The 15,292-nt window shown below is 37.2% G+C and overlaps 1 protein-coding gene across 2 annotated transcripts in view; it reads left to right on the top strand.

The window, feature by feature from the left end:
• The window catches only part of LOC139744207 (serine/threonine-protein kinase TBK1-like), a 50,336-nt gene that overhangs the window by 12,107 nt on the left and 22,937 nt on the right, over positions 1–15,292 (top strand). Inside the window, exons 1-5 of one of the 2 annotated variants that reach the window (XM_071654658.1) lie at positions 1,537–2,244; positions 3,101–3,282; positions 12,041–12,198; positions 13,051–13,541; positions 13,844–13,902. In XM_071654658.1, coding sequence (XP_071510759.1) covers positions 3,109–3,282; positions 12,041–12,198; positions 13,051–13,541; positions 13,844–13,902 — 882 coding nt within the window. In that variant the 5' untranslated portion in view covers positions 1,537–2,244; positions 3,101–3,108. Of the gene's footprint in view, positions 1–1,536; positions 2,245–3,100; positions 3,283–12,040; positions 12,199–13,050; positions 13,542–13,843; positions 13,903–15,292 lie in introns of those variants that run through there. The other variant, XM_071654657.1, reaches the window with a different exon arrangement.

The following is a 15,292-nucleotide window of genomic DNA, read 5'->3' as shown; positions in this document are numbered from 1 at the left end:
CCTTGCGAAATATTTGTTGTATACAGTATTTGTAGGGTGTCATACAGGTCTTTTAAAGTTTTGGAAACAAAAACCATGAAATAATACTGCCCTTTCCAAAAAAACATACAAACTATCATGTTATATGCATTAGTATAATTGAGCTTAATTGAAAGTTTGGTTTGTTTTATTTTTAAGACTAATACTGTTGAAATGAAGTACTAGCTGCATTTTCTGTAAATAAGAATGACTTACCAGCACCCATCAAAGTTATTATTTTTTAACATTATTTATGGGGAAAAAGGTTATGCAGGATTTCAGAAAATTTCATTTGTTCAGGTTGTTGCTGCAGTTTTGTTCTACTTCTTTGTTTGTGACCTAACTTTGATATTGACATCATCACATTGATATTTTTGATGTTCATAATGAGTTTGTTCACTCAAGTTAGATTGTAATTGATATGAAGCTTACACACACACACACACACACACACCACACACACACACATGCATGCACACATAAACTTGTTTTCACACTCTTCTTAATGCACAAAAGGGCCGTAATTTTTCACTCTTGAAACATCCATTCATGCACTCATTGTGAAAGAGTTAATACCCATGTAGTCCTTTTAGATTAAAGAAAAGGCTGCTTGAAAGCATTTCACTATTAAAATGTGTATGAATTTTCATACCATGTATCCTGCCACTGCCACATATGTGTGCTTGAAATAAATCAGTTTTGGAATATCATGACTATAAGGTCGACCTTTGTAATAGTTTTCCAAGCAAAGTCATTTTTAACAACGAAAGCTCTTGCTCCCTATCACACTGAAATAACCATTGCCTCATATAGAAAAGATACTTCAAGTTCAGTCTCAGCTTTGATGGCAACTCACCCCCCCCCCCTCCAAAAAAAAAAAAAGAAATGCACTTTACTTAATTTAAATACAGTGTAATCACAGTTTTTGTATCTCGAGCAAAAATACTCCCCTCCCCCTGTTTTTGTCATTGGCAACTCTTTGATTGATTGATATTGCAAACCACCCAGGATAGAAACACAACATCGCAATTTTTATTCACTTGTGCATATAAAAGGTGTTCTGTGCTTGTGTGGTGTGTGTGTGTGCATCATCAACTCCTAACAGAAGTAACATGCAATATGCTATTATGAGATTGCTACTAGAATTGTGATTATGAATAATTACCTAATGTTTTTTGATGATATACAATTTTCATGCTCTGCTTTCCTTTCTGTATTCATGTTTGCATTTGTTATGCTGTTTTTGCATTCTTTAACCTTTCAAATAAACCCTGAAGTCTCACCATGGCTTATATTCCTCATAAAGCCTGATTACATATTGAAGAGTATAATCTCTACCATTCACCCAACCCTAAGTCTAAAATTGACAAGTACTTGCACTTGTTAGTGTACACAAAGAGACGGGGAAACATCAAATCAGTAAATACACATAGATTGCTGACACGTTTGTACAATATGACACTCTATATAGACTTTTTTTTTTTGGAAGAAATTTGGAAAATAAAAAACACTTCAAAATTTCATTAGTCAAATGAGCATAACATTTCAATGACATGTTGCCACTCGGTTTTGTGCAGTGACTTTGTTGGTATGTGCGACTTGCCAGTGCCAAAAGGAAAGTAGCTGATTTCCCCCAAAAAGATCAGCTTTTACTGCAGGAATAATAGCTGATATTGGTATACCATGTTAGCTTGGTGGGCACAATGCAAGCATGTTTCTGAAGCATTATTGGAGACATCAGAGGGCCTGTGAGTTATGTACTGGCGAGCCCATCTTGGTCCCTAGGGCTTTAAACTGCCAGGGAACGGCCCGGTGTCCATGGCAACCGCATCTTGTGGAGGAGGCTGTATCGGAAGTGTTACTTCAGCAGGAGTGACAGCATCAGTGGGAGGATGAATTCGGCCAAGTTCGTCTTCATCCTTTGTGTTGATGGTCGATTGGATCCGGCATAGAAAAAATAAAACTGGCTACAGTAGGACATTGGATACGTGTGAAGCAAGAACTGTGAAAGGTATCATCATATCTCACAGAAAGAGACTGGAAACTCTTGCCATTTTCTTGAAGGAGTGTTGACAGTTGAACGAGGATTTCATTGTGAAATTGTGACTGTTCTTGATTCAGCCAAAATTGACTGGAGACACTGCATCAGACAATGAACTATCAAACTCATAGATATGCTTGAAAGCGCTGTTCTGCTTTAAACCTTGCCTTGCCCCGTGAGGTCAAGTGAGTATGCCAAAAGGTCATGGTAAGGACTTTAAGGGCTTGTAGAAAGTACATGTATATTGCTGGATTATGCTGTGAAAATCTATTTCATGTTTTGTCAGAGTTTTAGACTTTCTATCAAATTTCCTCCCAACAATTGCACTTGCACTATTTATAAAAATAACACCACTTTCAATATGTGACCAAGAGCTTCAAATACCTTTACATGATCAGTCATTTGAGTAAGGGAATTTGATGGGATCAAATACAGCATTGGACTAAAATATGTAGCAACTCAAAATGTTGAGGTTTGGATGGAGAATGGGAATCTGAAATCACAGTGGAAATAAGAACAAATGTAGACACCTAATGACTAAAACAATCCTAACAAAATTCAAGTGATGCTTTGTAGTTTCTTTCTCAATGTAAGTGTATCAATCAACACTAATACCATTTTTGGTTGATTTGCTTCTCATCTTTTTGACATTTCATACATCAGTTATCGTGGTGTGGAAAAATATTATGTTCATTCGGCTCTATCTGGCAAGTAAAGTCATTCTGTACTCTCATGTGTGGAAGTTTTTTTGTTCTTTTTTTTCCCCCTTGTATTTATAGAGCTGTCATTCGTTCTTCACTTTCACAACTTATATTCCATACTTTGGTTCTTCATTTTAGGATCTGTGCATATGACTTGTAACGGTTTTGTGGCTGATGGTAACATTCACAATAGATTTCACTGTTTGACTTCACTTCCATTTTTAATGCTGTGAATGATAGTGAATGCACAGCTGTATATCTATCTACTTTAATATGAAAAAGTTTTCAAAGTCACTAACCATCATTTCCGTCTATTTTTGTATTTGTGATTATAATGTAGCGGCTGGAATGAAACATCTAAGAGATAAGGGAATCATACATCGCGACATCAAGCCTGGGAATATTATGATGGTTCGAGGAGACGATGGAGTCACAACTTTCAAGCTGGCTGATTTTGGAGCGGCCCGTGAACTGGATGATGGCGAGGCTTTCATGTCGCTCTATGGCACCGAAGAATATTTGGTAAGCTTATCACTTTCTTTTATATGATGATGACAAAAGCCTTTATGTATGAATATTGTGTCATTTTTGTGTAGATACAATAAGAATTAGAAAAGCACTGGGAGAGCACAGTCCTCCACCAAGCAGCTCATTTCCACCCATACACATATGTGACCCGCTACAACAAAATGATCCTAAAGTCGGGCGAGGTCGATTATTTGAAAGTTGCATGACACAATTCCCTAATCTTTCTGCTTTAAATTGATATATAACACGTCTTATAAAAATAATCGGCTGCGGAGATATCGATGTTTAAAAGAGAGCATGTCAAGACATCTGGGAATCACTGTTTCGAGAAAAGCGCCCTAAAAGTTCTCCTTGCGACGCAATCACAATCAAGAGACACGCAAGTCAGTATTCACCTCCGGACAATAGAAGTTAAGCCCCAGCAACCCCCGAAATGCTCATTCAAACACAGCGTCGGTGGTCTCCTCACCGACCAATCAATGACCAGGATGTCAGGAGAAGCGGCTAGGCATAGCGCAACCCGCCCGCACGTACCAGTCGACTGGGCAGTGTGCGAGCTTCACGCTTCGGTTAGCGGCAAGCAGCAAACTGACCAATGAGATCACTCTGGTCGTTGTTAGGGGTGGAGCCTATGTGTGGCGCTCAATCCAAATGTTCGAACTAGTTTCTGCTTCGTTGAAACGCCAAAAAACATGGCCCAGAAAAACGCTATTTTTTGGTCTTTCCTTTCATCATTTTGCTTCAAATTTTCGACAGATGATAGAAAACATGTCAGACTCTAATAATTTGTCAAATTCAGAAAACCGTAAGTTTTGACCAATTTTGATGCTCTAACTTCAAACTCGATTTTCACGGCTTCGACCGTGCGCGACTTTAGGACCATTTTGTTGTAGCGGGTCACATATAATGCTGAAAATTGCCTTATTTCCCGATATAGAATCCTTTTGTTTATGTTATCAGTTTCCAGCTATGTGGCGCCTTTCCTGAGCAGAGCACACGTTTATAGCATGTTTGCTCAGCTTGAACTCCTAAGTTCACTAACCCTGTCTGCAGAAAGATAAAAAATCCTTCAAAAATCCATAAAAGTTCCTGGGTCACCACCAAAAGTTAATCATTTGTTCTGTGTGTCATTATCAACTTTTCCAGCAAGTTTAATTCAAATGCATTCACAACTTTTTGGGTTATTTTGAAAATAGACAGGCAAACCGACACCAATGAAAACCTAATCTCCTACCTTGGCGGAGGGTAAAAAAAAATTCTCTTCAAAATCAAAAACTTATTAAAAGTGTAGGAGCTAATGAATGCTGTTTATGTAGCGCTAAGTTTGATCTGTCCAGTCTTCGTGACTCCAGGCCAGAGTTTCAATCCATTGGTGACCTTCAGTTTATACTGAGGCACCAAATTTTGACTGCTATGCAAGCTCAGACAAAAAAAGAGTGTGATTATAGATCAACATGTCATCAGGTTTGTTACTCTGGTATGCAAGTCCGTGTTTTTTTTCCACAAATCAAACTCACACCTAGAGAAGATGATTGGCAATTTGTACTAGCTTTACCAGACATCCATTACTATTCCAAACTGCTCTTATGTCATAGTAGTAGCCATAAAAGAAATCATGGGCGTACTTGAGCAGGATTCAAACCTACGACCTCCTGATTTCCAGACAGGCTCCTATCTGGAGATCAGGTTGTTAAATACAAAACTTCTCAGTTACCAAAGGGAATGGATTATTTGCAGATTAAATCCAAACAATCAAAGCTCTTGTGGTTTGCATGTAAAGGTACCATCTAGTTTTCACACATTCACTTTGACACACTTCATGGATGCACAAGAGAGAAAACCAATGTTAGACAAAGTATTAGAGGAGATGACAAAAACTAACTGTGAATTGTCAATTTTAATGTACAGGTAGAAAAGGGGTAATTCTGCCAGAATTAAAACATCATCGACCCAAAATCAGCAAAGTTGATCTTAAACCCGCCGCACACTAAACTAATACTCATGACTATACGACTGACAGACTTTGGGTCTGAAATAAACACACATGTTTATTCTGAGGATATTATGATTCATTTCAGATCCAAAGTCTTGTCAGTTGTATAAATGTGTGTGGTATATTGTGCAGCGGGCTTAAAGGACAAGTTTACCTTCACAGACATGTGGGTTGAGTGAATGCAGCAATATTAGTAGAACACATCAGTGAGAGTTTGAGGAAAATCAGACAATCCGTTCAAATGTTATGATTTTTTTGAAGTGTCTGCTCAGTCACGGCTGGATGAGAAGACTATTATAGCTTGTGATTTCACATGTGTACAACGATATAAAGAAAGTATAAATAAAATTCAACATATTTTCACTTTTTGGCATAACAAGAGAACACTCTACTTCTCTTTTTCAGAAGGCAGGGGAATAATATTACCCTTAACATATGTCAGTAACAAGGCGAAGAAATGTGCACTTTATTCAAAAAGTAAAGGTTTTGTGAAATTCTCTTTTTATTTTCCCTATATAGTACGCATGTGACATCATACAGTGTAGTAGTCTTCGCATCCAGCAGTGATTGCATGGATACTTTAAAAATTCATAGCTTTCTAACGGATTGTTGGATTTTCCCCAAACTTTCATTCATGTGTTCTACTAATATTGCTGCATTCACTCAACCCACATGTATATGAAGGTGGATTTGTCCTATAAAATGCATTCAGGAATACTGGAAAACTCAGCCATGCAACTTTTAAGTGCTTATGATGCTGGGTCATGCAAGTATTGACATGCATAATACATGTATATCAGTGTACATTGACCTTCAGGGAGACTGTCACATGCTCTGAATACAATAGAATTTTAAGTGGTTGTGTGAGGGTTTTTTCTGTTTGACAAGGTAGCTGGTCTTGTTCCAGTTTATCTGTCCATTGTTCAAGAGGTGACCTCCTGAACAATGAAGGGTATTGTTACTCCGTGTTGCAATCATTAGGGAGGGAAAAGTCACATGATATATACTAATAGTATTCAAAGAGGTTGTCATGACCACTGTCACCCTGTGTATAAGTGATACTTATGGCTTCACAGTCTTTATTTTTAGTCTACAAGAGGTTTCACTGTGAAGTAAATGAAAATTCTATGAATTGCTAGAGTTGTCGAATGAGCAAGTAAGAGCCTTACGTGCATGGTCTTTTATCCTTATTGGAATGGGAGTCAATGCATCTACTGTATATAATGCCTTCCACAAGTTTTATTTGTATTTGTGTGTGTGTGTGTGTGTGTGTGTGTGTGTGTGTGTGTGTGTTTGTCTGTATGTATGTGAGTGACTTAACAATGCCTCAGAAGTGAACCTTTTGCACCAATTAGCAAACATTCTAGTGGAATAAAAGACGACCTCTGTATCATGTTTGAATGACCTTTAAGAGTACCTGTGGCAGATTTATCTTGCCTGTTGCATTGGAAGTGCATCCGTTCAGTATGGGCAGGGAGGTGGAAAGGGATCTTTCCACCTTCCTGTTATGGGAACCTAGTATAGGGCAAGTCCAAGATAATGCGCGCGTTACGTATGGGACATTCAGAGACTTTTATGACCTGAAAAATAGTGTTAATGGCCTTTGATCATATTGAACTTTATCATGGTGATTGATATCTAGGAGAAGTATAATCATGTAAAAAATGGAGAAAAATGACCTTGACAATTATATTCTAGAAGAGAAAATATGTGCCGTTACGTATGGGACCAGAAAAATTTTGTTTTTTTTAACACTTTTTTTAACCTCAAAACTCTCTGAAAGTATTTCATTCTACAACTTGTAACTCACTGTGATGAAAGTCACAACACTCAAGATTATCAGAGGTAAGTTTCAAGTCATGAGGCAAAAAGTTCTAATTACAGGTTCTAATTAAAGACGGACATGACGTGTTACGTATGGGACAGTTACGTATGGGACACTTTGTCCCCCATTTGTTTAGTGTGTGGAGAACCATGTTAATTGGTATTTTGCATAATTATTGAAGTAAAATCAGTTGAAACTACTCAATACTGATCCAGATTGTCAAGGGAACAATATTCCCCAGATATTTACCACCATAATCATATTTAATCATATTTTATAATTTTTATGACCAACCTGAGTATGCATGCCCTTTGTCCCCCATTCGTTTAGTGTGTGGAGAACCATATTTATGGGTATTTCGCATAATTTTTGAAGTAGAATTTGTTGAAATTACTCAAATAATGATCCAGATTGTCAAGGGAATCAATATTATCCAAATATTTACCATCATAATCATATTTAACCATATTCTATATTTCTATGACCAACCTGAGTATGCATGCCCTGTATTTTTTATCAGGATAGTTACTAGTAAAAATTGAATAGTTAAGTGTTTACTTCCATTGATGAAGGGCAGTTTGCCATTCAGTTTCAATAAAAAACAAGAAATATTAATTTTGATAAATGCAATACCTGCTGCGTGGAACCCTAGTGATGGAGTAGATAAACAATATGATGTCTGTCTAGCAATTAGGTTGTTTATATGAGTCCCTCCTCATTATGTATACCCATGATTTTTGTCGTGGCTACTACTAAAAACTGAATAACTGAGATATCCAGAAAAATGGTGTCCTAATAAAATAATTTTTCATGAGGACCACTTCATTTTACTTTGTATTTGTTTGTTTTTTTGATATCTCATCCATTGCAAATTGGATCTTCATCAAATAAACTTTGAATTTCTCTAGTCTTAGAATTGTATGCTCTTTGATAATTCATATAAGGGGCTCCCAATCATCTTGTAAAACATTGAAACTGAATCTCTTTTTCTACAAAAACTGTACTATCCCTTTAATGCTGATCTTCATTGTGTATTTTGGCATCTCCCCCTCCCCCTTTCTGAAAATTGTTTAGTCAAGTACTAGTATTGATTCAATTCAAAAGTAGCTGCAAAGTTGGGATGCTTTCTGCAGGATGATTGACGATTTGTGTACTGAGAGACCTTCCCAGCTAGCTACATGCATTCACATGCAATATGTATGAGGATGTCCCATACGTAACACATTTTTCCCATACGTAACATTATTTAATTGCTTGATAAAAAATACATCTTTTACAATTTTTTTTTCTTTCTGTGGTATTTAACTTCTTTAAACAATAAATTAGAACTTCCCAGAAGGGCATTCAAATAACTTTAGAAATTTCAGAAAAAACCTAAAAAAATGACCTCAATTTGTTACGTATGGGACATCTCATGATAGGACACGAGCTAATTTGCATAATCATTTGCATAATCCCTAAATTTTCATCCCAAGTTAAACTATTTGATGAACTTCTTATGTCCACATATTAATCAAATATAATTTGCTTTCCTTTGAATAAATATGAATTTTTATAAATGTCCCATACGTAACGCTGTATTTCACATTTATGCAAATGAAGCCCTCAAAATTTGCATAAATTTGCATAATATCATATTTTCCTCCCTGGAAATCAAAACTTCAACTCATAAGCTTCAAAATGATACCAAACATGTCAATATTCAGCAAAGATGAAATTTTGCCTTCTGAGGGGACCTTATCTTGGACTTGCCCTATACTGGGTTCTCGTAGCATCAACCGATCTGGGAACCTGGTATACCAGGTTCCTAAAATGTAGACAGGAATGCCTGAATTCATATTAATTTATGTTATGTTGCCCAGAAAAATGTCTTCAATGGAAAGATTATAGTTTTTCTATCAATATCTGCTTTCTTCCTGCATGAAAACTGTGTGTATCACAGTAGTATTTGCCTTATCTCCAGTGAAGTACTAGTGTGCGCTTGTTTTGCTGTAAAACTTGTTTAAAGATGTACATAACAACCATAGTGGAGCTCAGTAGATATTTGATTTCGCTGACCCCATTCAGGTGCGTCTTTTGTGTATAACAAAAGAGTTTGTGAGCCCATCAGTGCTTGCTCTTACTAGATCATACCTTGTGCCAGATCGATATTTCGATTGTTCTATGACACATGTAGTTGACCTTGGAAAGGGGTTACATGTATCGCCTGACTGCTTTCACACAGGTGGATTACCAACTTGTCCGTTCCCAGTCAACATGCAAAAAGAATCTCATTTGGGGGCATTGAAGGTGCTCCGAGAATTGTTCAAAATTGTACAGACGCTACAATGTATGAAACTCACAGGATACAAAGATAGCATGTACAGATGATTGTGTGTACATGGAAAATTTGTCTGGCAAATATTCTCTTTTGTTTCAACATCAAAGACCTTTATTTAGTCATTTATTTTTTTGTTCCTGCCTAAGTGGTACTTTTTTTTTTCAATCTCATCCAACCTTATCAAGAAGATTAAGTGTCTCCCTTTGTAAGCAGAGAGCTGTATCTCATGACACAGACTCAATAGGCCTCAGCTTGCCAGCTTTATATATCTTTCGCAACAAGATTGTATCATGGATATATTTATCAACACTGGATGTGCAATGCAGGATGAATGGTGCAAGGTTATACAGAGTGCATGCAAGGGGAGATGAGTGATTAACCATTATTCAGCAGTCTCGTGTATGTTTGTATTACATTGGTATTGCACAATGCACCTTTTTATTTATCTTTTTTTTTTCAAGAGACAGGCACATATGGTATTTGTACAGAAGAACAGGTGTATGTGTGTCATCAGAAATGTATGATTTATGTATTGATTCCATGTCAGTTGCTTGCTATATTTCTCTGTAGATGAGATGAGGTTATGAAAAATTCAGTGAAAGCACTGGTGAAATTTTAAAAAAAGTAGTGAACATTGTCATTGATACATTTTACATCTCTCAGGGAAAGATATGAAGATTGCGCAACATCCTTTGTTTACTAACCTCATCCTGCTCTGAAAAGTTGTGGATGTTAATCAACCTCCACCATATAAACTGTACATTTCAGTTTGTGTTCATGGCACAGTTACACTAGGCTAGTGGTTTTAATAGTTGTCTCAAAAGTATTGTCAACCAATTGCCCCCATAGAATTCATTTATCTTTGTGGTAACATTATTTTGCTTTCTGGAGAATTCTGATATGGTTTAATAGTTGAGATTTGATTTGATGCTTCTTTATCTGTTTTCAAGCTGACTCAACTCTGATACTTTCTCCACTTTCTTTTGATGCAATATTATGTTCTTGAATGTGCTGAGAGGCAAAGTGTCATATTGATTTTTAAACATGAAATAAGTTATGACTTTCTTTCACACCATTACAAATAACCTTATCAATGACATGATATCGGTGTCAGTGGAAAAATAGAAAATACTGAAAAAACACAAGAACAGCAAATCACGACACCTTTGAACCCTGAAATCACATGGTTGCCTTGATTTCTCAGTAACCAAATCAGAGGGAGTGCAAGTGTGTTCGTAAGGTCAAGTATTTCAAATATTGTCTACACTTCAAGTATATGCTGTTAAAATGCCATGTGGTATGTTGCAACATATTTCAAATTGTGAGTTGTGAAATGGTGTGGAAAATTCTAGACCTGTCTTTCATGAAAGGAGAGAAGTTGTGGTGTGGAATTTAGCTTTCTTGTGCAAGATAACACATCGTCTCACATGACGACATGTCTGTGCAATCAGTTGCTATACAAAGTTCTGATGCAAGTCACCTTTAGTCGGGGATTTGTACCCATTGAAAAGGGCATACCAGTTCAAAAAAGCCACGACTATCAACATCACATGAGAACAGCAATATTCTGAAAATATTGATTGTACCAGGCATTGCAAGGATATGATGATGATCAGATTATTATGCAATGCGGATAGTACCATGGTAGTGTCATAGTAACGATTACAATAATAATCATAGATTTGAATGCTAATTAGAGTCATCATCATATGCAGATGTATGATTTTGACATGATATGATATATATTATGGAATCATGTACAGGATCTGTGTACTGTAATAAGATTTGTTGTATTAATATGATTAGAATACAATACAAGTATTTTTATGTGTGATATCCACCTAGCAAGCTGCAGTATTGAGAGTCAAAGAGGGATGAAGATGATTCTAAATCACATCTGTCTTTCATTTTCATGTGCCCCAAGAAAATTTTCAGCATGGAAAAAAAATCCACTTTCTGAGTTTACTACATGAAAACCAGTTCAATGTTTTAACTGTCATGTTAATCTTTGTACTGAATTTAGGTACATGTGAGATAAAGAATTCTATCTTGGTATATTAAAGTGTGTGAAAAGTTTTTCCTCCTTTGTTACCCCCCCCCCCCCCACGAAAATCAAAGTCTTTGTGATCTGCCAAAATCACATTGGCCAACAGAAAATAAAACTTCGTAATATTTACCATTAATGGCCATTTCATTAAAATTCAGTTTTCAGCATAGCCCCCCTCCCAGATGAAAACATATGTTTTGCTGTTTCTTTGGTGTTGTTGTTTAACTGTAAGCCTACATTGTATATTTCTGTGATCTTCATTCTGAAAGTTTTCACCTGTTTAAAAGTTTTCACCTTGAATTTATGTAAGTGTCTGTGTAACCTGGTCACATTACTAATATCATTCATCCCATGTACTTTGTTATGGAAAGAGAAGTCGTAAATGCTTATCTTTTGACATGTTTATGACAGAGATTTTAGAAGTTTGGTAGGAAAAAAAGTAAAACCAAATAAAACCCCCAGAAATTAGAAATTCATGAGCAATACTGAAAGAAGTATGGAATGAATGTAACGAGATATAGCTGTCATTCAGTTGTCTTCAACCTCCTTCCCATATACCCTCACCAGCACCCTGACTTGTATGAGCGTGCAGTCCTTGGAAAGAAAACCCAGATGCAATTTACCGCCCAGACTGACCTGTGGTCACTCGGAGTGACCTTCTACCACACAGCCAGCGGTTCTCTACCCTTCAAAGCCTATGGTGGAAGAAGCAACCGGGAAGTGATGTTAGTATCTCCAGAACTTATCCCTCACACTGGATAATTGTGTCTCTTTCATATTCTTCAAATGTCAGCATATATTCCGTAGTTACTTAATACTGTATATGCCGAATATTTCGCGAGGTTTTTATTTTCGTGAATTTTGTGAGTCAGGTGCTATGTGCAAAATTAAAGACACACAAAAATAATGACTGTTCATGTGACGTACTTGTATACATTTCTCCATTCAGTACAGGACTCCAAGTTCACAAATTTAACCACTCATGGAATCTTTGGGAAGTTCCGATTCGCGAAAATTTAGACTCGCTGAATATATGGTGTATACAGTAGATGGTAAGATATTTGTTAGTGCAATGATCAACAAATTCAAAGATGGTATGCTGTACCCTCCAAATGATTGTTTACTGGGTAATTGGTTTCATTGCTTTTAACTTATTTGACAATTTCAAGTTTCATATCAATAACTAAAGAATGAAAAGTTGTTGCATTATTCCCGCTTTGTTTAACAGGCTAGAAAATGCAGGTACAACTTCAATTCTTATTTCCCCTCGTATGTTCAGTGTGTTGCAGTTAACAGTGATTATTCAGGCTCTACAGATAAATTGCCAGTAATTGCAATATCTGTGTGACTGAAGGTAAATGATGACATCAGCAGCCTTGATGTATTTAAACAATCCTGGACTGGTCAACCAAGATGACTGCTGCTCATCTAATTCTACAGTTGTGTTAGTCATAAAAGTTCTTGACGTTTTCTTGAATAATGTGTATGTCATCAATAATGCTGTAGATATACTTTGCAATATTTCATGTGATGAGATTTACAGCAGTCAAATGAAAATTCTGACTTTCTCGTTGCAGGCACAAGATCACTACCACTAAGAAGAGTGGGATGATTTCAGGTATCCAGGAGAGTCCAAACGGTCCCATCATCTGGAGTGAAGAACTGCCCAAAAAGTGTCATCTCTCCCCCCAGATGCGTATCATAGTCACCACTCTGCTGGCCAACACCATGGAATGTGACATGTCCAAGATGTGGTCATTTGAACGCTTCTTCGATGAAGTCCAGAAGGTCATGAAGATGCGAGTAATTGACGTTTTCATAGCGCACACCTGCGAACTGCACAAGATTTATGTGTCGCCAAGCAAGGACACAGCTTACTTCCAGCAGCAGGTCGCACATTTGACTGGTATTCAGCCGGACACACAGAGTCTTCTGTGGGAGATGGCTGTCTTTGACCCCAGGAAGTGCTTTAAGTGTGAGGACCTCCCGGAGACGACCCCGGACAATCCCATGATCCTCCTGAGGATAGGGGCACAGGCCTTCCCTGGAATCAAGGCGCCCCACATGCGTATGTAATCCACTAGCTCCTACCTCGCTCCTGGCAGTGTTTGTCTGCATCTCTTGCTGTCAGCTGCTTGTCAAATTTGACGTGCTGAAAGCTTTTAGCCTTCTCATTTAGTAATGTAATCTGATATGCTTCTGTTAGTCATTCCTGTGGCAAATGAACTTAATTTCACTTCTAAACAGGTGAAATAACTCTCAATTCTGAATCCACGAAATACAAGTGCTGTTTAAAAGAAAAAAAATATTGGAAAGGACTGTGGTGTCAATGTGACTCATTAATTTTCTCTTTTTCTCTTCAAACCACAGCCACCCTGCCGAAGACAGCCACTCACTATTCCTTACAACACGATTATCCACTAGCTAAGGTAAATATCTCGTATCACAGGATAAATTTCTCATTCCGCTGACCATGGGAGGCTCATCTGATACCCAAAATGCGAAAATATTGGTATCCCGATGAGTTCCAGTGATATCTGATGCTCCAGCTCTGGAGACTCGCACCAAGGTTCACTGATACCAATACCCAATGAGCCCCAGAACCAAGACTCAAGTTAATCTGTTTGATGACTGTTTGATCGTTGGAAACTTAACAGACTGTCATAAGACATCAGCTAGACACGCCCAATAGTTGCACAACACGAGTCTAGCACACATTTGATTGACTCTACACCTCTCGGACTCACTCTACACTTATCCGACACTGACTGGACTTGCAATGGGAAATGGCTTCCGATGGCGAACTAAGCTCTGACCTTAGTTCCTTAATCAGACGATCTTGCCTCATCGGATCATGCTCGACTTGTCTGACAATGACCTGATAGTCGACCAACACAGGTTGTATTCATAAGACTGCGATACTATGCACTTCGGTGGGTGACTGGAAGCAAAAAGAGTTGCTTCTGACGAGTGTTCAATGAAAAGAAAGTATCTGTGGAACGGAGGTATTACTGGAAGCCTTCGACAGTGTGAATCCTGTACATATCCTGTATGTATAATAGCAAATGCTGCAGGGGATAAGTAGTCAGTTTAGAGAATGGATTGTTAGAATCTTTTAATCTAGTGGACAGTCTAGACTTGTAATGATTGATTTACTTCATTGTCCGCAATGGAAATTCTTTGTACACTGGATGTTACAAAAGATATGCATAAAATATTTTACAAGTACACACAAAGACACTACACAAAACTGGAACTGAAACTGAAACATATCGTACAGTATAACATACACTATCGCAATGCTATACATTATACCAAAATTTGCAACTAGAGCAAGGACTATTAATGTTTAGCTTATATGCAATTATCTGGCCTATAGCAGTGTTCATTAATGTTCTTTTCTGAGATGTGAAAAAATAATGAATAAATCATTTTGGATTATATATCATTGTATTGAAAAAAAAAACAAACAAACAAACAAGCAGAAGGATGAAAACATTATTGACTGATATAATCTGATCCTCCAAAAGCTACGCATAAAACTTATGTAATGACTCAGTCATTACGCATAAATATGAATGGAATTTGGGAAAAAAAACCCAAAACAACCTTCTAAAACAAGCATGTTGTTTGTGAGGAGGACAGAATAGGATTCCTTTCTGTCCAAATTGTAGTCACAGAGGGTGTGTGGGGCTGTAAAACCCCCTCTGTTATCAGCAGCTCTCCTGGACGCTGTGAAATGAGAGCCATTGTACAGATAAGGATTAAACGATTATGCAGTTATAAAATGTCATTAAATCCGTCCCATACAAATATGAT

Source organism: Diadema antillarum, unplaced genomic scaffold (genome assembly GCF_040938485.1).
Source record: "Diadema antillarum isolate AM-2024a unplaced genomic scaffold, OU_Dant_1.0 seq00001146_RagTag, whole genome shotgun sequence".
Taxonomy (NCBI): domain Eukaryota; kingdom Metazoa; phylum Echinodermata; class Echinoidea; order Diadematoida; family Diadematidae; genus Diadema; species Diadema antillarum.
Note: the sequence above shows the minus strand (reverse complement) of the source record. Positions and strands in the feature narration are given on the sequence as shown.